General features: G+C 33.0%; 1 protein-coding gene across 1 annotated transcript in view; it reads left to right on the forward strand.

Moving 5' to 3' along the window:
• Positions 1–25,293, forward strand: part of LOC106460662 (solute carrier family 12 member 9-like) — a 95,151-nt gene that overhangs the window by 56,887 nt on the left and 12,971 nt on the right. The window contains 5 exon segments of the mRNA XM_013920388.2: positions 1,483–1,594; positions 3,201–3,358; positions 8,897–8,982; positions 12,338–12,462; positions 21,907–22,099. Coding sequence (XP_013775842.2) covers positions 1,483–1,594; positions 3,201–3,358; positions 8,897–8,982; positions 12,338–12,462; positions 21,907–22,099 — 674 coding nt within the window.

A 25,293-nucleotide genomic window follows, 5' to 3' on the forward strand; every position in this document is an offset into this window, starting at 1 on the left:
GTTCATCTCCCCAGTCTCTTTCTCTGTTTAGTTGAGTCAAGGTCAGACACACTGTACAGTCTGATTGCGCCCTAAGTACACTACAGTTCTTGGCTTACCAACCACTTGTGTGGAGGTGCTCCAGTTAGACATGCAAAAAATTCTGCCCATCTCTGCAACAGATGGGGCTCTTTTTTCCTTTCCTTCTGGGCAAAGAATATGCCCTGACCAAGATAGATGTGGTCTCCCACGGTTGTGCCCCTATGGAGCCCATGCTATCAGGTGTCATGCTTCATGGGCTTTCCCATTGGGCATTTTATGAAGGGAGCTCATCTAGGCTTATTGTTTGCACCAGTCCCTTTATCTTTTCAATGTGGGATTCTAGCTTTTATGTGTGAAGAGGTGAGGTATTATTTCAGAAGTTAACATTTTCCTTACCTGAAAATCTATTTCCAATAGATACCTCTGTACATCTTCCCACCTGTCTTCCTCACTTCCAGTGCACTTTCTCCTTGTCACATCTAAAACTAGAGTTATTCTGATTGTAATGCTTAAGAGTAGCTACTGCACAAAGAGGTTGTATTCCTTCCTATTGGTGGAGGGCTATCATTGCATAATGATGTCATCATACACTAGTGCAGTTCATGTTAAACATGCTTTTTGTGTGGGAGTTAGCTCAAGGCTAGTGGCATGCGAGTCTCATAGACAGACATGAAAAATCGAGCTATTCTATGTGTGTGTGTAAAGAGGTGAGTATCTATTGGAAAAACATTTTCTGGTAAGGAAAATATTAACTTCAAAACCAGTAATTAATTATTACATCTGCAATTGCAGATTTTGTTTTTATTGAAAAAATGTGTTATAAGTATAAGTTATAAATATAAATTTCACTAAATTAAGGAACATGTTTATATGCAATATAGTTTATCACATTGTTTCCTTACATATTCTGGAGCCTTTGTTTTAATCTGCAATAAACGATATAGTTTTTGAAAAACATATGAGTGAAAGTAGTTTAAAAAAAGTATTTCAAATATAAAATGTGATTTAAATTGATGATGAAATAAGATACTAGGACTTTATTGCCAGCTGTTGACACTATATTGGAGCATTCTACAGAACTAAGCTGTACTTGTGTTACTTCATGGATTATTATTCAAGCATTGTTTAATGTATAGTTATATTATAGAGACTCTAAGTTATAGGGTTGGAAGATTATTTGGAAAAGTCATATCATTTAATCAAATGAGGTATTTTCTTATTTGTTCAGTGATTATAATGTATCTGTTAACATTGAATAGAAAATTTGATCTCTGAGTTGTAGTAAAAGAATTTTTTTTATATATATCAATAAAATAATTTCCTATAGTTTTGCATTTTCCAAATGAATTACCATACGATCAACATGGCTCATGACAGCTTCAATTATAAGCAGGTATGTGGAGACATAATTTTGATATAACATTTTAGTTTTTTCTTCTTTCATCTACTTTATATAAATAGGAGATTTAAAGGAACCTGCCAAATCTATACCCCGTGGAACTTTATCAGCAACTGCATTCACCTTTGTTACATACCTTTTATTGGTATTCTTCACAGCTTTTACCTGTTCAAAGTAAGTGAAAAGAAGATGCTGGAGATGTCTGTTGACTTTAGTGAGTAGAAATTAAGCATTATATGTGAAGATCCATTTCAACCCATATCATTCAGTACTAGATATTTTTAAGGTACTATTAAGGCATGGGTCTTTTTTTTATGAATATTATATTCATATTCAAAGGAAAATGCTTATTAAATGAAAAAAAGAGACCAAAACTTCATTTTTTGTTATTCGTACTGACTTTCTTTGATGAGCTTTAGAACATTGCTGATGATTACATCTAGCATGTTGCCTGTAAGGTTACAGTAATATGTTCACTAAATTACACACACATGCTTAGGCATCACTGAACACGTTACTTTTAGCTCTCTGTATTGATAACTTTTAGCTCTCTGTATTGATAACTTTTAGCTCTCTGTATTGATAACTTTTAGCTCTCTGTATTGATAACTTTTAGCTCTTTGTATTGATAACTTTTAGCTCTTTGTATTGATAACTTTTAGCTCTCTGTATTGATAACTTTTAGCTCTCTGTATTGATAACTTTTAGCTCTCTGTATTGATAACTTTAGCTCTCTGTATTGATGACATTGTGATATATATATATATTGTTGACTTGTTGCATAATACGTCTACCTAGTCAAAGGCTTAAAATTACAGTTAAAATTTTATTACTGTTTCATGTCATGTTGCATTTTTTATGATATTATCCAAGAAACATTTTAATAGAAATGGATAAACATATAGTTTTATGTCATTAAAACTATAAATATATTAACTGAAATATAGTGCCACTCTCATTGGATTTATTTTCAAAACTATTTAAAGCACATATTTCTTCCACAAATTGCATATCTAGAAATGAGGAATAAATGTTAACTGACAAACTGTAAAATTCATGTTGAGTGAAGAAATATTTAATAGTGGAAGTTGTTTATAGACAGAGAAGGGTAGGTGTTAGATATTTCCATACAAATTTGGATAACAGCTCGGTGATGAAGGCATATACAATAACAAAATGCAAAGTTCATACAATGATTGCTTTCAGATGCTCTCACTGGAAGAGTAAAATATCAATGTTTCATGCAAATTAGAATTTTGAGAGCTTCAGTTGGATATTACTTTACTGACCAAATATCACCACTTAGAATATATTTGTGAATTTATTTATAACTCTTCATCCCACTTCAGAGATCATGTCATATTCTCAGAATGATGAATCCTACATCATTTTATCTTAGCAGGTGTATAAAGTAAAATGAACTACTCTCTTATACATCTCTTTTAGAATCTCTCTTCTGAATAAATATTTGCTACATTTACCTTAAAGTTAAATGATTTGAAAACAAAAGTAAATTTTAATCTATAACAGTGCTTAAAAATTAGTTAATTACATGCTTTTTATTTGTTTGTTTGTTTTCTAAAAAAAATTTATATTGTAATGTAACTCTGTCTTTTAGGAACATTTCTTATATTTGTAATTTTGTTAACCTGGTTTGTTTTCACATAAGTTTATCTGTCATGTTTAATGTAAATATTGTTTTAGAAAGTTTGGTTTTCCATCTTAGAAGAATCCGTAGTTTGTTTATTGACTGTAAAATATCTGATTTTTTACTTAACAGTTTTTTACTGCGAAACAATTACTTGTTCATGCAGTATATCAATCTTCAACCTCCATTTGTTGCTGTTGGAATTTTTTTTGCTACTTTATCAGCAGCTTTAAGTAATCTGATTGGATCTTCTAGAGTTTTGGAAGCCCTTGCTAAAGATGAACTTTTTGGTTAGTATGAAGCTTACATGTTGTATAGGATAAGAACTTTTTAGCTGCAGTTTCGTTTCTAGTTAGTATTGTTTTTGATTTGTGTAAAGAAAACATTAAATTTATGTGATAATTTTAAACTTTCATGTTTTGCATTTGTGTATCTATCTGAACTAAACTATTTTTTCATACAAAAAAAATACCAGCCTAAATCTTTCTTCAGAAATGCTACTTACCTCCCTGTGCCACTAAGAGCTGTTATTTTACATGCAACAGCCATTTTATTTCCTGTGCATGCCACAAACTGCCTCCCCTATATGTGTTCATGTGTGTTGCACCAGCCTATAACGTTATCATCATAATGCTCTAGCCCTCCACCAATAGGAGAGCTACACAACTCTGTGCACAATAATCCGTGAGCACCAGCAAATAAACATAGGCTCCTTCTTTCCCTGGCACTGTGCGAGTTCAGACACGTTTTTTTGTGTAAGTTTCTGGTCACTTTGATCTACTACCATTCTTTATTTAGGGCTACATTACTTTTGTATTTTTGCTCCACCCAACTAAATGCAACTTCATTTTCTCTAGCCACCACATTTCTGAAAAAAAAAAAGAAAGTCCTGAGGCCTACATATTTCTTTTCAGTCATTTTCTCTAACTCACTCAACAACAATAGAAGGCACCTTGTCTGTTTATGGAACTGACAGTCAGTTGTTATTCCTTTAGCTCACTTAGTAGAGTACATACCTACATATGACAGGTCTCAAATGTTACTCCATGATGAGATACTATCGACATCATGGATGATCTTATAGAGTTGTATTGAACCATGGTGTGGCAATAAGTTAACTGATGATGATCCCATTATCATACATCATGTGGTTGGTTTCCTTCTTACTTCTTCTCCAGTTCAGGTCACTTTTCATTCTTTTTTATTGCCTCATGTACTGCTTGCCTTGCCTGTGGATGATTTTGGCCAACTCTTTCACCTCCAGCCTTTGTTTCTGGCTCTTCTTTTTCTGGTACATCTTTTTCTGTTTGCTACACTCATAAATCAGCTATGTGTTATTCTGTCTTTTTTACCTGTATATCATAATGACCTTTTGGTTGTTTTTACTTCATGAAGCTCCTTTTGTCGCAACTCCACATTGTTCCTCATCTTTCTTATCTTACTTGTCTTTGTGTCTACTTTGCTATGGCCTTTTTATATTTCTTCAACCTCAATCTTTGTGTCCTCTCTGTCTACTTGGGGTGCTCCTCTTTCTCCTTCTCTGTCTTTTTCTTTCCAGTTTCCTGCTCATCTTTGTCTTTTCTCTTTTTTTTTTACCCTACTCCATAGCTTTATCTCCACCGTTAACCTCGTTACTGCAGTTCTTCATCACAAACCTAATGGATATGATAAGGATATCTTCTGTGTTTGCCACTTTGTCTTCTATTTGTTGCTCAGTTGTCTCTATTTTGAAGTGTTTTCCTTGTTTTTGGGATCTCCTCTATGGGGTTGCTTTCAATTTGAGTGTCCATGTTCCTTCCTCTTATATCCATGGCCTTTGTCACAACCTTTTTTTTTACAAACTGAGTCTTTTGTGGGTTCTCCAGGCTAAGGTTGCTCTCCAGCAATTTTCCATTGTTTCCTTGGTTCCTCTACTCACTATTCCATGAGCACCTCTATCTGCTATCTATTCTCAAGAGTCACGTTGAGCTAACTCTTGTTCCTCATTCAATCCATTCTGTTCACTATCCCCCTCTTCCACAGGGTTGGGCTGTTTGGCCCAATCTTGACTAGATTCAATGATTGTTACCTCTATTCTTCTTCAGGAGGCCTCAGCTGAACTGGCTGATAGAACTTTCCACTTCCATTTTCTCTTTCACCCAGTATCTTGTCCACCAGGGAGTTACCATTATTTCTCGTGCAGGGTGGGCTCGACTTTCTCCTCTGCATATTCATGCCATGGTTATCTTAGTGTCCAAGGCCACTTCTCTCTCCTTTTCTACCTGCACGAGAGGTTCTCTCATTTTGGGGGACTTTTGCTTCTCTGGTAGCCCTGATTCCACTCGGTTGTGTGCATATGTCCTTGGGGACTAATTGGAACTTGTCTTGCAACCACATTTTCTACTCTTGTGTCTACCTTTCTCTAATACCTCTCTGTCATGGTTGCACAATTGCTCCTAATTAAGCTGAAGTATTCCACTCAGTTTCCCAGCCTGACTTGCAATCTCTACACTGATGCCTCTCTTTCCAGTTGGGAGGTGTATCTTGATGCCTCCTCTCCCACTTTACAGAGGAACATTCTATGCATATCAACTTTTGTGAAATGACTAAGGTTTATCAGACTTGCCAACTTTTTTGGTTGTTGTTGTCATCTCATTTTGATCCACTGAGACAATCTTATGGTCCTTTCTTACATCAACTGCTCAAAAGGCACATGCTCTTGGATCCTCTGCTTTCTCACTCTAGAATTCCTTTATTGTGCCTATGATCATTGTATTCCCCTTGCAGCATCTCATATTCCATGGATTTTGAATCTGGTACTGGATCGTTTGTTTCAACTGTATAGGATACATCCCATGGAGTTGTCTTTGTACTATCTAGTTTTCCAATGAATTCTTCCCATTTCAGTGGTCAATGGTTTTGCACCCCCCCCCCTTCCTTAATTCAACATTTTGCCAGATTCATTGTTGATGCTCTCAGCCTGGATTGATCCAATCTCTTTCTCTATAATTACTCTCATCTGGTTCTCACAGACCTCTTCAAGGCTTATTTTTGTCCATTGCACCCTTTGTCTGCACACACGCACACCCATCATTGAGCCTTTGTCTTCAGGTTTCTTGTTTCATTTGTCTCTTAAGACATATTTTTTCTCTTCCTTGCATGTGGTCATCATTGCTTAGATATTTACAACTTAGACATTTACTTTTCTTCATCATAGACACTGTTTGATGTTGTTTCCAAACTGCTCCTTTCTTGCAGTGAGTTGGGTTACTCAGAGGAGCAATCAGATGTTTTCTTCTAACTCTTTCCTTGTTGTATGTGCAGATTCTGAGAACTATTTATGTCCTGTATAAGCTGTATGTTGCTATCTTTCTTTGGCTACCCCTTTTCATGGAAACCACTAGTTGGGTTTGCTAGCTCATCCAGTTTGCATACTCATCTTTGAATGAGTCTGACCATATACTGTTTTATGTCTTCTCCCACCAGATTTGACACATAAAAGCCTCTCTTGCCTCTTTTTCATCACCAGTCTTTAATGAATATCTTATAGGCTGGAATGTTGACTACACCTAACAAATTCTTCTCCCATTAATTACATCATTGGGTAGTATCTTGTTCTTCAGGTTTTGTTTCCCTCCAGTTGCCATTTGCCAGTCTACCCAGAGGCTCTAGTGTGTTGAATTTTGCCTGTTGAGTTTTCAGTCATCTCTCTGTCATTTGTACATTTCATGGTATATCCATGTGTGTATCATTATTTTTGTGCACATCCCAACACATTGCAAAATTATCACAAAAAAATAAAGGAAGAGTAATACACACCAGATTGAATATAACATCAGATACTAACCATTACATTCTTTATGTTTGATGCCATCAGATCCCATCAAGTGACCAGGATTGCCTCATAGGGAATATTTACCCAAAATCCGCATTGAGAGGGAATGAACAGAAAGTATTAAACCCATCTTCTCTTGCTCAGTACCTGCCATTGAGATGGGGTTTTCTGCAATACTGTCATTGCAGTATGTGCAATTGGCATGGCCTTTTATGTACCTTTTCCAAACAAAAAACACAGTATCAAGTGTATTCCTGCCCTTACACCTGGCTTGCATTTGCTGTCTTTAGTTGTTGCAACCCATTGCACTATCTCTTGGTGAGGACCCAATTCCAGATGATGACAGTGGTCCATGTACATGCATATTCCTCCTCCTCTGTTCTTTTAATAGATTATGAGATAACCATTACTTCCCCAGTATTTTGTCTCAACCCTTCTATTTTCTAGTTGAAAGATTGTACCAATCTCAAAGATCTTTTTTCATGTATGAGCTGTTGCTGCTATCCTCCTCAAGCTACCTCTTTTTGTGGAAACTGCCATCACCTGTTTTTACCATGACAGATCTCATCTCCTTTCTGGAGGATGTCAATATGGAGAGTTTACCCTTCAAGTGGTGCCTTAGCCATGGTTATAGATCAGTTTGGCCCACTCAGATGTAGAGCTGGGGTACTACCTGAAAGTGTAGAACAGGACATTTTATTATAATATTTCCTAAGCAGTTTTTGGTGGATATGTCCAGCCAGACGAGGTTGGATTTGCCTCAAAAAGCAGGTGAGGGCTCCTCCTCTCTCCACTTGTTACACTATCTATCTCATGTATTTCACCAAGACAGAATAGCCTAAAGCATTAGCCACACTACACATTCTAACATGTTACCACCAGCACTGACTTTTCCTCATTTCCTTTGCTATACTCTCTCTATAATGGAAATCAATAATTAATAATAAATTGGGCAAAAAGTATTCCCTTCCTGAGAAGGATGCAGTTTCCCATTATCTGACACCTGGTCTCATGGAAGTCACACCCCATGGGCATTCCCTTTCTGTCACTTTTTCAGAAAGGAGCTCACCTTTGTATTTGATCAGCACTGGCCCATCCACCATTTTCAATGTGAAATTTAGTTCTTAGTGGTGCAGAGAGGTAAGTAACGTTTCTGAAGTTAACATTTTCCCTACCTGAAAATTTATTTCAGATAGACCTTACGTTTCTGTACCACATCCTACCCTCCCTTTTCACTTCCAGTGGATTCTGTTTGCCTCATCAAGAATGAGCTAATGCTCACAGGTATTACTGAGCATGGAGGTTGTATCACCCTCCTTCTGGTGGAAGGCTATATATAGCATTGTGATGTTTATGTCTTAGGCTAATGCAATACATTTAGATACATAAAGGAGGTGGGAATTTGTTCAAGGCTTGTGGCATGTGCAGGAAATTCCATGGCAGTCATGAACAAGGTAATAGTGGCATAGAGAGGTAAGTATCTATCTGAAATACATTTTTAGGTAACGAAACTTTTAACATTGTGAATTGCATTTAAAAAAGTCATTCTGGTTGAAATTAGTCATTTAAAATTTCTTTGTAACAAAATGAACAATTTTTTTTATGCATTTCATTGCTCATACCAAATGACATTCAAAATAATAATAAGAAATATAAATATTTTAGATAAACAAGTAAAATGGAACTTTAAAATATAAATAATGAAAATGTCATTATAAAAGTTAAGAAAACGAGAACTATTATTCTGTAAAAGGAATATGAATATTGAAATTATCTTGTTTTCACACAGTAATTGTAATTCTAAGAATTACATAAGTAACATCAAGTGCAACAATAAAAGATTATTTCTAAAACGATGACAAAGAATATGATGTACACTACGTCATATATACAGAAAAATACGATGTCTTTCACTTCAACAGTGATATAAAAATAAGAAAGTATCAGTTAACATAAGACTGGTATGAATGTTTTTACTTTTTATTGAACCTAGTGGTATTTTCATGATGATTAGGAGTTATGCTTCGACCCATTGTACGGTTCACCACCCGAGGAGGAAACCCTGTTGCTGCCGTTTTAGTGGCATGGGTTTTAGTAGAGGTTAGTAAAGTCAAATTGTAGTTTTATTTATATTTTATATCCTGACAATATAAAGATGAGATTTTTATTTTCAAAATATTATTAAAATTCTTTTGAAGTTGTACTTTTCAAAATGCATTACTCTGTATTAATTTGATTAAATATTCATTGTTTTTCCTTATTTGTGTTTTCCAAAATACCTATTATTCTATAACTGCAAAATAAAACATTCTAACCCTTATCAAATATTATTCTATGGTCACCTGGATTGATGGTAAGGAAATTTATTCTTCATATTTTTTCATATCAAAGGAAAGTGGTATTTTCAGGTAAACCTGATTTCACCTAAGAATGACAAAAGAGGTCCGCTTAATAACAGAAGATTTGTCAAGATATTTATTACCAAATAATTTTATCCTCTCTGACTAATTGAATTCATGAGAAATAAAGATAGACTGAACACCAATGCACAATCACAATGAACACCGTTTATTTAAAACACAGATAAAGTATTTATTTTGCATGTTATAATGGAAAGTTGCCTCTGCTGGAGAGTCAGTTCTAAAGATATTCTAACACAGTAATCTCTAGTTCCAGACAGTATCTCTTAAGACTGTGTTCCAGTCTGAATAAATTTCACTTTAGTTACTTAAATCATTATTGTTATATTTATCCAGAGTAACTAACACTACTCACATGAGTGGTCATTTGCAATAAAATACCAGAACTTCACATACTACAAGTGACCTTGCAACTATATTTCCCATAGGAAAACAAAATGTGATACTCTAGGTGAATAACCCATAACAATAAGTAGCTAAAGCAAAAGAAGCTTAACTTTATTGACCAAAATAATATGTGGGAACTGCACATATCGGGACAGATAACAAATTGTAACAATTCTTATATTAATGCAAGGAGATAGAAAGCATATATTCTGCTTATGCACTATAGGAGCTTGAGAGATACCAACTGTTTCTGAGATTTGTGTTTTCTCTATTTTGAAGTTTTTAGGGTTTAAAATGAAAGAAAAAGAAACAAAATTTAACCAAATTCCATATCAAACAAACTTCCCAACCTATAATCATATAAAGATCCATTGAGTGACGTCACTTACCATTAATCTAGCTGGATGTATGAAGATTTGTAAAGCTGAAAACTGGTCATGGATTAGGTGTTTTTTTTTAACCTAGTTGAACTGAGAGGAATACATTCTCAGACATTTTCATGACAAAAGTGGTGGGATAGATGAGTAAACAAGAGGTTTTTTTAGTTACCTTTTATTTTAGAAGTTTTGTAATTATGTAAAAACATTATTAAAAATGATACTTCCTTTAACCCAGAGGATACAAGTTGTCAAAGTGCACGTCATGACCTTTTTTGAAGATTTACGTTCAAAATCTAATTATATCATGGAATGTATGTAAATTCGTGATTAATGAAAGGTTATCTTAGGACGTGAAAAGTTGCTTCCATTATATGTAATTGTAAAAAAAATACAAAAATGACCATAAAAACTGCAAAAAACAAAATGTAATATCAAAAATTTTCATGTATCTCCACATGGACCCAACAAACCTTCATGCCAAATTTGGTGAATATCCATGAACATGGGGCAAAGTAGTGGTTAAAAAAACTGCAAAAATGCCCATGAAAATCACAAAATCAAAAACTGCAAATTCGTATGTATCTTATCATGGACATACAACAGAGAGTACTATTATATTTATATAGATGTATATTAGTAAGCTTGATATCAAAACAAAGTTTATAATTCCAATTGTTTATATTATTTAAGTTTAAATTTCTTGATTTCAAAGGGAAATATTTAAACAGATTCTCAATTTGCACCTCAAAGTTGTTTGGCATTTATAGATTTTTTCTTCTCACTTGCAAGAGTTTCAGATTATTCAAGGAATTAAAAACAAATCCTACAAATATTGATAAGCCAGAATATGAAGTTTGAACCTCTTTTTATGTTACTGAGATACTACTATTTGTTCAACCCACATTGCCATGCCACCCCCATATCCTCTATGTTTTACAGATGTCTGTAATTCTCTCTGATATTGCTACTGGACATATTTATAACCAATAAAAAGTGCAAGTTCTGCACTATGTATATCAGTCAATTTTCTGTTTTGTTTTATTTATGAAAGCCAATAATTCTCCCTGAGAGTTTTATGGGTTTGAGCTGAAAACATTGCTCTGAGAAGTAATGAATTTTTTTAACCTGTTTATAGATTAGTTAGAAAGCCAAGCAAACTATAGTCATTTTTGGACATTTCAATTTAGTGATTGATGTATTTTTTGTATTCTAAAATACATAATTGAAATTACATTAATAAGTTTACTAAAACATGCACAAAAGGTCTAAAGGCTAAAGTAATGTAAAATTCCTTGTTATATTTTTGTGTATTTTTTTATCTATTGTAATAAGTTTTTAACAAAAGTAACTAAAATTAGAAAAATAGAAACTTATTAGGTTAGGTAAGAAAAATTAACTAAAAAATTTCACTGAAAGGAATGCACACGAGCTGCTTTTCACATGATCTAACTCAATACTTCGCTTACTGTAACTTGCACTAATCTCTTACTGGGTGATTTATTGTTTTGTGACACTAGTTAGATATAGTTTAAATAGCAGTAAAACATTAAAATTAAATTAAAATAAATGTGAATTGTTACAGTCTGTACTTGTTCTTGAAAAATAAATGTAAATGTATTTTTGATTTTATTTCATATTTTTCAACTTTTGCTACAATTAAAGTTAATGTAGAGAAAATATAAATTATAAAATTTTACTGAAAAAATCTTTTGATATTCATTTAGGTAAGTTTAGAAGTTGCAAATGAAATATGAAAAGTGCAAGATGAAAACAAGTATTTTTAATCTTATTGTGAAAATCATCTTTTATTCAGACTGACTCAGTAAAGGCTTCATAAGTTCTGTCACATCTTCAGTAGAAATACTTTATTAAAAAATCAGATTTTCTTGTATATAGCAGAATTTTTATGTTTACTAAAAGCTTGCCAAATTTTATGAAGATACATATAGTTAGTTCAAAGTTATTGTTAATTTTAATTCTTCAGTATTGCATCGATTCAATGGACCACCCCTGTGCACATTGATTAGCTTTTAATAATCTTATTGCTTTAGTGAGACTACTACAAGAGAAGTTCAGATAAACATATGTAATTTCTTATGAAGAAAAATATTTAATGAAATAATGCTTCGAAAAGGTTGTCACTGTTTTTTCTCATCCTTGCCTGTGTATAGTTATGATTTTTAATGTAAAGTCATCATAAACTGTTGTTCTGAAAGCTGGGTTTTGTGGTTTACTTATCAATTTTATTGTCCTAACATTCTCTTACAGTTAATTTTGTTGATGGAATCCCTCAACCTGATTGCTCAGATCACTTCTATTTTTTTCCTGTTATCCTATCTGTCAACAAACTTGGCATGTCTAGCACTGGAGCTAGCATCAGCTCCCAACTTCAGGTAGTGATGAGTTTGTTTATATGTAACTTATTTTTTGCCTCTATTGCCCTGTTGTGTAAATATAGATGACTTACTATTTTATATGTTTTATTCTTTCATCTGTTAACCCTCTCGCTGTGGGCATCCTTTTGTATGCATGTCACAAGGATTTACTGAGTCATATTTAAAATTTAATTAAGTACGTTATTGTCATGGTATACAGATAAACTTGGCATCACAATGTAACTTGTAAACCAAATTTTAACTTCTTAATTTTATAAGGCAATATTAACTCTTGCTATGGGCTTGGTTGAATCAACCTAAAGAATTACCCAAAATTCACCTTTACAGTTTCCATACTATAACTTCTAATATGTTTTGTGTACCTTCACGAAATGTTTCCAGCTTTCATTAAGCATAAAGAGTCATTTTTAGACAAAAAAAAATCAGAATTTTTAATGAAGTATTTTCATTAAAGTGTGAGAATTGAGACATTTGCTTTCTAGGTATCCTCTCTTATCTAATTTATTTATCACCCCTCTGCGAAGTAAGAAATTTAACTTAAATTACTCATTATAATGTTTTCATTACTCAGGCAAAGCATAATTTTTATAGCCATCAATCTTATTTGGTTACAGAGCCATAAACTAGAAAATCAGAACCCTTTTGCTACATCTACATGTCGCATTTTCTCTTTCCTAAATTGCCAATAGTTTTCTCTGATGTTTAATACTATATTATTTATAACCATTAGAAAGTTACAGTTTTAATCTATCAAATGTATTACATTGTTTTCTATAGAGAATTGTCTATTTCGCTTCCAATTCAAACTTTATTCCCTTGGGAAACACATCAACAAGCTTAGCTGAATTTTTAATGGCTCTTGTTGCATAGTTAGAAAGCCAAAAACAATTGTGGTAGTTATAGGAGATTGTCTGGTTTTTGTGTGTTATTATTTAATTAAGTAAAAAATTATTTAATGCAGTAGTACCATTAATATAAAAAAGTATGGTTAAGTTTCATCAACAATCGACAGCAAAAAAAAAAAAGAACACCCTGGTAAGTATTATATTTCTTGTTTTTCATGTATATTTTTTATTTATTATTATAAAAGTGACTAAAATGTAAAAATTAGAAACCTTTTCAAAAAATTTCATAAGATACAATCGTGAGCAGCTGGTGAGTAGCTTGTGCATTATATAATTCAATAGAGTAACGGGAACTACAAGTTCACCAAGTGATTTACAACTTGTGTGCAGTGAATATTAGTTAGACATGGTTCAAAAGCCAATAAAACAATAACATTTAGATATCTACAGATGTATACTGTTATGAATTTAAAGCTATTTAGGATAAACAAGTTTTACTGAAAAAAGTATTGGTAATTTATTTAGGAGACTTTAAAGATTACACAAAGTTTGAGATTTTTCAGATGAAGAAAAGTATTTTTAATCTTAACGTGAAAATCACTTTGCACCCAGAGCAGTCAACACTTTGACTCCATATATTCATGGAAAACACTTTTATCTACAAGAGACTTAATGATTACTCAGCTTGTAAAATTTTGTGAAAATACACAAAACATATTACAAGCTATAGTATGAAAAATCTAAAGGTCAATTTGGGGTCAATATTTAGGTCAAATCAACCAAGCCCATCACAAGAGAGTTATGTAGAGAGGTATGGAGTGTCCAGAAACCATTAATGAAAAAGGCTACCAAGAATTAGGAAGTACTGGTTGTATCAGTGTATTATCTTAAAATTATTTTCATATAGATATAACTGTTATTGCATAATAGTCTGAAAAATTATTTTCATATAGATATAACTGTTATTGCATAATAGTATGAAAAATTATGCATTCATCAATAGAAAAATTGATTACAGAATGATAGTGTTAACTATCTAAAGAAAACACATTAAGAATTATTAAGAAAAAAGGCTTAGTTTGATAAAACTAAAATTTTTTCTGATTTATACTGTGTTAAATAACATCCTACAGAGGATGGTACATCTAGAAACAAAAATTTGTTTGATTAGAAGAATTACTGCATCTCTCGATTAGGTTATTGAAACTTCAGTTGTTTTTTTATTCCATGAAGGCACACTGATCAGTGGATAGTGAAAGCTCTTAGGAACAGAATCCAAACTGTTTAACCTAAAAGTTAAAATGGGGTTCCAACAATAAAACCCAACACTTCTCTAGGTTTGTTGGCTCAGTAGTTTTAGTAATATTGTGCAGTTTTGAAATAGACAGTAGCATATGATCAGCAAATTCGTATTTTGAAACTTGCATTGATATTACCAGCTTTTTTAATGGCTGTGGGAGTATTTTGATGTGCTTGTCTGACTACAGTGTATGTTTACTTATAGAATCTTTTACATTTTTAGAAGTCAAATGAAGTTTAAACACACTTACCTCTGAAATATTGATAGCCTTTCCTTGTTGAAATTGAACTTGTCCTGTCGACAAAAGATGTAACTCAAAAATTTTGAATGTCCTTTACACATTGTGAAGAATGCCTCATCTCTGCATAATTCTCCACTCTCCCACCTTCTGTGATTTATTGCAAAAGGTCAGGGGTTCTTACAGAAGCTCTGCTTTCTCACCATAATTTAGATTTTAGTGAAAGTTGCAGTTGTGATAAAAAGTTGGCTGTTGGGAATAGGAGGTAAGGTATTTCAGAGGAATGTGTCTGTTTGAAATTTAGTTTACTTTCAAAAATTTAAATTCAACACACCTTTGAAATACTGAAAGCCATAATATTGACATTGTAAAGAAGGTTGGAACTGATGAACATGAAACAAAACAGAAAAGTATAAAACTAAAAGCTGCATGGCAGGAAGATAATAATATAGACAACAAGAAATATGTAGCCAAGCAGAGTCAGAGTTGAATCCAGAATCAAAAAATATTACATAGATAGGATTTGAGGAAGAATGAGTGGAGTAGACAAGCCTTCGAAAAAGGCTGGGCTTAAAGGACAATCAGAAAATAAGGCATTTTTCTCAGCAGGGTACCTCTTTGCCCATGACACCCTTTAATTCAGATAAAGGGGTTGGTTTTGTGAGCAGTAATACTGTATTGAACCTGTGGAATAAACAATAGAACACAAGTGATGGCATAAACAAGTAGGAGGAATATTGTGTTTTACTCCTTCAATGGAAGGTTTTCAAAGGAACTACCAAAACATATTGTGAAAAGACATACTCAAGAAGCAGTAGCCCCTCTATATTGAAAGTGACCTGGGATCGTACAACTTGCCAAATTATGTGGCACTTTGAGAACTGAAGAAAGACTGAAGCAGTCCCAAGGATGGGCTTAACGGTGTGAGGACCACCACACCCTCATCCTGGTTGTAGTGGAGACTCCAATGCTACTTAGACATATTCAGAGATGGGAAAGGTTCATGCTGCAGCAGCCACCAGATGACACCCTTACTTCACTTCCAAAAGGTAACATCCTCTCATAGAGCCCTAACATAGAGGGTGGAATTGTGTCAAGGACAAACATTGAGGTTAAAAAAAACATGAGTCTTGACTTGACAAATTCATATAAATACAGAAACCCCACAGAATAGGACACTGTATTGGATGTTATTTTGAATATTTATGTTTGTGAAGTCAAATCATTCACAAGCCTATACACCCTGAAAACAGAGAACAACAAGTGTTGGACAGAAAAAAAAAACAGAAAAAAAACCTGTTATGGATTCCATCGAATCTGGAGAATAACCACAGGTAACAATGTTGAGAAGATAAAATTACAAAAATGTATTTGGATTCATCCACATGCTGGCCTACAAGATATTCTGTAAAGGGTTCTGAGACCAGAAGGCCTAAGACATAGCCAATTGGCAAATTTGACGAGATGTAACCAAATGCTGAAGGTGTTCAGAAACATCACGATAAACGAAATGGATCAATTGCAATGTGGATGGAACAACATCCATGGATTGAGGTTTGGCAAAAGAAATAAATAACCTGTGTCAAATCCCATGAAAATGTTCCATTTGTGTTAGATAGCAGTGAAAAGTTCTGGTAACGTAATAGAAAAACAGCTTTGATCCCCTCTTGCCACTCAAGTCTTAGTTAAGAAGGCATATGAGAATATAAATACAGAACCTTCCAAGAAGAAAAGAGCATGAGAAGCATCAATGGCAAATACTTTTGATCTTCTCATCCATAAAACATGTAACAAAAGAAAATACATCTTCAGAGAAAGATGTTATAGTAAATACATTGGGAAGTGTTCAAAAGGATAAAATGCTAGGTAACTTAAGACCAGAATTAGATCCCACTGAGGACAATATCTAGGCACTTGTGGTTGACATATATGAATAGCTAAAAAAAAAAACAGTTTTGAAAAGTGAAAATGAGAGGCATATATGCTTCAATGGTAACAAAAAGTGGCAGAGAGGGCAGACCTGAAGCTTGCAGTAGAAGTAGTAGTCAAGCCTTTCTCATGAAATAAATACATGAAAAATGAAACAAGCTGTGGAGGATTTGGCATAAGACAAGAAACCAAATTCCTCTGGCACAAACCACAAAAGTAGACCAGTGTGATTGGTAAACTGCTAGGGAGGAACATAGGTAAAAATGTAACAACTTATGGACTACTCAAGAAAAGAATCTGGCAACTATAATAATGGACCACATAACAGGAATCCACGAAGCTGTAGACAACAAATATCATTGTGGAAGATGAACATTCAAGACTGGCTGAGAAGACATTTCCAAAGCAGTAATGGAAAAACAATCCTTCTGAGATAACCAACAGAATAGTAAAAACTTTGGTTGAGCAAGCCAGTATGAACCAACAAGAACTAGACAATGGGACCCACTGATTTTGGTTAATACCTGAGGGAGAAAACAAATATGAGGATAGGCATAGAGAAAAGGATTATCATAAAACTGGCCCAAAACATCCTGCTAAATAAGCTGGATCCAGAAATGGAGACCAGTATAATGGCAGAAAATGATTTACTGCTGTTGCAAATCCATTGAACATAGGAAGACCGAACTGAAGGCACAACCATTAAGCAAACCAAACAAGGAAGGGTCCACTCTGCAGGTAGAAGTCATTGTATACAAGGAAAACCCTTTAGAACATTCATAGCACCTGGGACATGGGAAGCCCAGAGAATGACACAGTGTGAAATGTAGCCAAAGAAGAATAGCAAACACATTATAATAAAGGCTGTAAGTACAGGTGAAACAAGAATTAACCAGTCAATAATAGATGAACTTTAAACGACTGTAACATGTAGAATACTCAGTGCTTTGTACTCTATACAATTGGTGTCTTTAGGGAGCCAACCTCTATATTATGTATGAAGGTGTGAAAAAAAAATCAATATACATAATATTAAATTTTATTACACACATTCATATAATACATTAACTTTCAGTCAGGGGAAAAAACATCACAAAACAAGTAATAAAAAAAACATTTTATAAATATAAAATGCTGTAGAGATGAATATAGGGATGATACAGCTATAAATATTTCATATGTTATTTTCTTACTGTAGCTTCCTCAACATTAAGTCCCAAGAAGTCAAGATTATGACCAGTGATGATTGATAATCTAATTGTAGCCAATTGTATGGTATGATATCAACATCTGAGGTCATTCTACAAGTGCGATGAAAAAACTGATATGACATTAACAATATATATTACCACTGTGATTTAATTACATAAATAGCTATTCTTGTTCAGTGCTGCCCTCTATATTCAAAGAAATTTTCAGCCTTGAGCTCCCACGTACTTTACAATCAACTGGTTCCAATGCATCTCACACATGCGACAACCCTCCACCAACAAGAGTACAACACTCTCCTGATCCATATGACTCCCTCTATTTGATTCTATCAAACTATCACTGGCAGAAAATGGGAGCACCAGTTTTCAGTGGGGAGGAAGGTTGGGAAGTAAGTACCTATCAGAAATATACTTTCAGTATAGGAAAATTATAACTTCCGATACGGTATATTACCTCTTTTCACATAACTAGCTAGAATCCCACATTGAATTGGTAAAGGGACCAATGCAAAAGAAAGAGAGAATCATCCTTCAAAAGCATCCAAAGGACACCCTTAAAGAGTAGATCCTTGCAATAGAGGATCAAAAATGGAAGACTGCACAACTTCTGTACCAGTGTGGGTGGAAATTGAGAAGAGAATAATGGTTGGATAGGGATCCAAACCACACAATATTGGAACCTCAATCCCATATAGTACATCAATGTGGGTGAGAATAAAAGGATATGCCTCTAGGTGTAGAGTGGCTAGGGTGCAATGGACCGTACATGGCAAGTCGACTACAATCCAAAACCTGGCCACTGGGAAACGACATCCATGTGTGGGTTGGAAAGAGGATCATACTTTTTCCTCTTTAAGTTCATCAGACCGGAGGGAAACTGTTATCCCCAAATCTATGAACAGGACACATGATAGCAATGTGATAAATTGATTGACCAATCTGGGAACCCATCTTCCTGCATAGTTAAGATGTCTTTGTAATGTAAACCATCTCACTCAAAACCAAACTCATAGAAATCATTCCTCACAAACGAAATTAATGGTAAGAAGTATAAATTATAAAGAATGACAAAAATTAAATAGTTGATATATTGTAAATTTTAAGAAATTGTGTAGTAAAATAAAAGAATGTATTAGATGTTATATGTTGAAGAAAACAAGATATTTAACCTAATTATAGATTAACCTATAAGTAGAACTACAGGTAAACCGAAAATAAAACACACTTTTTTAAGCCTAATCAAACAGTGCAGGACAAAGGATATCGCTAAGCTCTATATTTAAATCCCTAACCTAACAATAAGTTTGTGCAGATCCTGACTAAAGGGCTTCATATAAACCAAGTTAATATGAAGAAGTAAAAAGATAAATAATAACAAAAATTAAAGAGACATTATATTATAAAATTAAGTGTGTATCAACAATAACATATGTAGGAGACGTGATGTATGGAAGAAAAACAACATAGTTAAACTGATGATTGATATACCAGTAAGATGAATTCCATTAAATCCTAAAATAACAAAGACCTATGGTAAGCCTAAGCAAACGTTATAGGACAAAGGATACAACTAAGCCTAATTTTGAACCTGAACTTGACTATGAGTATTGAGCAGTCTAACGAAACTTATGTTATGGAACCCAAATAACTACAGATAATAATATTAACAATCAAATTATTCAAAAACCAGCTACAGTATAACGTCTTATCTTTCCAAAGTCTGCGAACTCTATTTCAAAATGTATGGGCCCCAAACTCGAGTAAAGGTCTGATGAAGGTCAGCTCATTGGACTAATCAGTTTCGGGCCCGGCATGGCCAGGTGGATAAGGCGCTCGACTCGCAATCTGAGGGTCGCAGGTTCGAATCCCCATCCCACCAAACATGCTCGCCCTTTCAGCCGTGGGGGCGTTATAATGTGACGGTCAATCCCACTATTCGTTGGTGGGGTGGGTGGTGATGACTAGCCTTCCCTCTAGTCTTACACTGCTAAATTAGGGATGGCTAATACAGATAGCCCTCATGTAGCTTTGCGCAAAATTAAAAAAAACAAAAAAAACTAATCAGTTTCCCAATGAAAGTAAAGTTGATAATTTCCCCATGGAGTACCATCACTTGAAGCCTGTGTAAATGTGATGATGGAACTTATAACCTCCAAAGTGGTAACTTACAATTGAGAATTCAAAATGAATAACAAACACAACTATGTTGGCAGAAATAAATAAAAAGTTTTCATAATGAAGTAATAAGTTCCGTAACTGGGTAGAAATATGTAATAATTTTACTTCGGAATAACTCAAGTTACAAATATCACTAATTTATAATAAATAGTAAACTTGTTCAGAGAAATTGATACAAAGATATGGAAAATAAAAAAAAACTTGTATAGAGCACAAACTAATTGTTACAACACGAATACTGCCAAATGAGAAGTGATAGTTTGGTAGAATCGAATAGAGAGAGTCACTTGTGTCAGGAGAGTGTGTCATACTCTTGTTGGTGGAGAGTTGGCTCATGATGATTTACATGCAAGGTGCATTGGAACCAGTTTATTGTAATGTACATGGGAGCTCAAGGCTTGTGGCATGCAAATAGTTGTTTTACATATAGAGGGAAGCACTGAACAATAGTTATTTATGTAATTAAGTAGGATGTAGGGATGGCAATGCCAAAAAGTACAGAAACAAGGTAGGGATGAATACACAAAACCCTATAAAAATTACAAGATAAGTAGCGAAATCTTCCCAAGAATAACTTTTATCTACAACTAAATGTTCAATTCCAGTAAGTTGCATGAATTTGGATTAGAATAAAAGCATTTAAAACAAAATAGTGCTATACAGTCTTACAGTAGCTAATAACCATATGCTTGTAAGATTAACTCGGTACTTACTGGCTACTTATGTAGGGGTTTTTGTCTATTATTACAGACGTTAGAATAATGAAAATTGTTTACTTTCAAATGATTTCTCTTACACAGCTTTAATTTGTGATAGTACGACTCGCAATGACATATACACTAAATATGCTTCATTCTCAAGTTTAAAGAAAATAACCATTCATTTGGGTATATTTATATCCATGTAAAAGAGAAATATGTCAAGAAGTTGGAGTTGGTTTGGGAAATACGTATATTGCAATCTTTTTACTGACACAAAAGACAATACTTAGTTAAACACCAAAATGTTAAAACAAATTTTAAAATATATATTAATAACCATGCTAAAATTGTTTTTATGAATACTTATAGTTTAGTATAGTCTTTCAAGATTTTTGTTCTCAGAATTCATCATAAGTTTTTGTCAAAAAACATGTACAAATATATTGGCAAAAAGTAAGGGTTATGTAAAGTTTATATATATATAAAACAAAATTATTTTATTTTAAACATGTGGACTTAACATAAACATGAAGTTGATCATAAATGCTTATGAAAAGAAACAATATTCTAACTGGTTTCAACCATTTTATAAGCTTCCATAGCAAACTTAAACTTCAAATCATTGATGGTATTTTGTATATTTTTTTTTTTTATTTTTTTTTTTTTTTTTTGTTCGCTAAGAGACAGCTAAAATCTTGTACAAATTCAGGTACCGGATAACAGACTGTTAAGTTGACATGACTAAAGTTTTGTGGTATATGTATGTTTATAAATTCATACAATTATTAAGTTAATTTACTTTGTATATCTCCTGTCTGCAATTTATTTTGAGTTTGGTATAATGTGTAGTGTTGACACATAAAGTATATTTAACATTTTGATTCACTATTGTGTGTTAATTTATCCTGTGTAGGCCTGATTGAAATTTAAAATTCTAAAATATTTATATTAATTTAATATGCTGCAAAAGTGCTTAACATCTCCAATGTAAACTGAATTTTGAAAAGATTTTATATTGTATATATTTTATTTTATTTAGGCCATCATTCAAGTATTTTACCTGGCACACAGCTGGAATTGGAATTGTGGGTTGTGGTGTCATGATGTTTGTTATCAGTCCTATTTATGCTGCCATTACCATTATCTTGTGTCTGGTGCTTGTCATTGCCCTTCACCTCCGATCACTTCCAATTCGTTGGGGCTCTATCAGTCAAGCCCTCATCTTTCATCAGGCAGGTTTTATTTATTGTTTTATAAAGTATTTGTTGTCACTTTATTTTGTGTCAAATAATCTGCTTATATTGTAACTAGATTTTAATCTGCATTCAAATGTCATTTTTGCTGCAGCATAGCAGCTCATAGAATAGCTCAGAGTTTTTTTTTCAAGTGTAAACTTCTAGCTCATAGCTCCAGCTCTTCGTCGCTTTGAGATCTAATTACAGCCATGACTATTAACTGTTAACGTGAATGTAAAAGCTTAAATTTATATATTTTGAGTGTATATATTTATCATGATTCAGGTGATTCTACAAGTTTTAGTTTTAAAATGTCAATACTGATGTTGTTGAGCAAGTACAGCTTGCCTTTTTCACATGGTTTATTATTTTCACAGTTGAAAATTTTAAGTGGATCTTGCTCATTTGAAGTTGAATTTTGAGATGAAGTGTGGCAGAGATATGATGATTGTTTCTGTTTTAAAAGGGATTTTTGCCACTGATTTCGTTTTTATAACGTGATATTTGTTTAAATGAATTTCGTTTTATTGACACTTTTATTAAAAGTCAAGTGAAAATTTGGTAATGCAGTTTAGAATCATATATAAAAGTGACAAAAAATTACAAAATATTGGTAAAATTGTCATATTCTGAAATTAACCCTATGACTATTGGTGCATTCTTTTAAATTTTTTCTCTGCATGTCAGAAAGTGTTAATGAGTTACATTCAAAATTTAATTAAAGCACTTTACTATCAGTGTAGTTTAATGAACTAACATTTTCAAGTATGTTGTAGTTCAAAGATTTATATTATCCAAGTTATTATTTCTTTACTTTGAAAGAAACTTCTGAAACAAACAATTAAGACATCAGTACATGTAGTTCAAATACCTTAGGTTTGGTTGCTTATTTTTCTGTTTAGGTTTGTCTCAATACCTCTAGAACAGTCTAGACGAGCTTCTACAAGTACTAGGTCGAAGTCTAAGCATTTGTTTCATTTTACAGAGGCTAAGTTATTCCAAGAATTAGCTTATTACTTGCTCTTTTCTGGTAGATGCTGCACCCACACAGTAATCTGTTGCTAAGCAACAGTCTTTTCTAGACTTGAATGGCATGCTTATAACCAAGAGAAAGAGCAGACTTCTCGCTTAATTTCTCCAAGCAAAAAAGGAAATGTAGGCCATAAATTATTCTTGAAACGACAAGCTAACTGCCACTTTTCCATTGTTGAGATCTATGTCCCTAGCACTTGACTATTTTTTCTTGCCATATACATATTAGTTTGATAGACAGTTAAATTGCATTTAGGTTTTACTTTTATACTTTAGTTAATTATATTTTATTTGTGTTTTAATAATTTTTTTTAAAATATCCAAAGCATTGCCTTGCTCTTCAAGGTTTTCATTACTAGGCAGTACAAAAAGATTCTGCCCAAAGCTAAAATATCTCTGCCATTCATGCTTTTCTGTTGCCATGAATACCTGTTGACATGTGTCAACATAAATAATCAACAGTAAAGAACTGGAAAGGAAAATAAAACATTTAAATTAAACTATTAGTGAAAAGGTAAAGATGTGAAATTACACATATGGTCCAAAGAAAATATTTTAAGACTATTCTATGAAGGTAAGTACATATTTACATTTCTTAATTTTAAAGATTTCATTGCACTTTATGTGGATGATAATAGCTTGTTAGTAATATAGTAGAGAAAATGGAAAATCAAATATAAACATTTGCCTTAACACTTTCCAGACAGGTAATGAGTAAAAAGCCATGCCATATCATTTGTTGACTCACATTAAAATTTTATTGAATTACTATTTCATGAATTTATATCAAAAAGTTTGGTATCAAACTGTAGATTATAATTCAAATTTTAGTATCATACCTCACTTAATTTCTTAATTTAAAAGTAAATATTAAAAAAACACAGTTAAACATTGATTTGTGTGTGTCACGTGGTGTGTTGAATGCAGCACTGGTTCAAAGTAGATGTTTGTGAAGTCTAAATACTAAGTCTGTAGTTTCATACGAATTAGGAACTCAAATTACCAATATTAATAAGCTAGAATATATAATAAGAGCCTCTTATCTTTTGAATTTGCTAAGATATTGCTCATGTAATAAATCAAACACTGTGGCACTCTTTCCCACCTCTTTCCATTTTTGTAAACACTCCCTTATATGCACTTACTTCTATATATGACATGAATAACCAATCGAAAGCTCAGAATGTCCTTCTAGTGGCTTTCTCAGCCATTTTAACGTATTTGGATGCCATCTATTTCTTTCAAACCAAGATTTCAGGGAGATAGGTTGTGTCTTTCGTCTGCTCAAAATTTCATATATTTTTTTAGACCCAAATACAACTTAGTTACTAAGCTTGATAAATTATAGTGGAATTATATGGTATTTCTATAGTAATTTATGATTTTTTGGTTATTCAACTGTATATATAAAACCTCCACGTGCAAAATTTTTAAAGGCTTAGCGACCTATGTCAAGCAGCAACCCGAGTATAAAGGTTGTAACTAGAAGAGATAATTGTTTGCTTTACTTCTTTATTTACTGTTCTATGTTTTAAGAAAAGTAAGTTTAAAAACTTGCTTCAAAATAACAATAATCCACATACATATGTAATGTATAATAATTGAAATGTGACCATATTTTACAAAGTACTAGTCTACTAAAACACAGCCAAGACAGGCCACTTTGTAAAGACTAAAGGTCAGTTTTATATTATTGGGTGTGGTAACATGAGTGCACGTGTGCTGCTTCATTGTAACTTCTGTATTGTTAGCCAAACGTGGCTGAAAGGTCAATATAATCAAAATTATAAATATATAATGTTATGAGATTTAAGCTATTTAGTCTAAACATTTATGTTTGCGTGTTATAATTTGTAGTCAATATAGAACACAAAAGGCATAATTTATATCTATTTTCTAATTTTTTTAATTTGGTGAAGAGATTGGTGAAATCGACCAAGCCCATACAGAGATTCATTACTGAAAATAACAAATAAATTTAAAGTTTATCATAAGAAATGGTTGATAACTATCTGGACATTATAAAGATTTTGCATGTGAAATTTGAAAATTTTCTGATGCACAAAAGTATTCTTAATCTTAAAATTAAAATTACTTTGCATGTTGGATAAGAATAATGCAAAAAGAAAAAAAAAAGCCATGAGAAAAACATTGCTTTA

The sequence above is a fragment of the Limulus polyphemus genome, unplaced genomic scaffold (assembly GCF_000517525.1).
Source record: "Limulus polyphemus unplaced genomic scaffold, Limulus_polyphemus-2.1.2 Scaffold812, whole genome shotgun sequence".
Classification (NCBI taxonomy): Eukaryota; Metazoa; Arthropoda; class Merostomata; order Xiphosura; family Limulidae; genus Limulus; species Limulus polyphemus.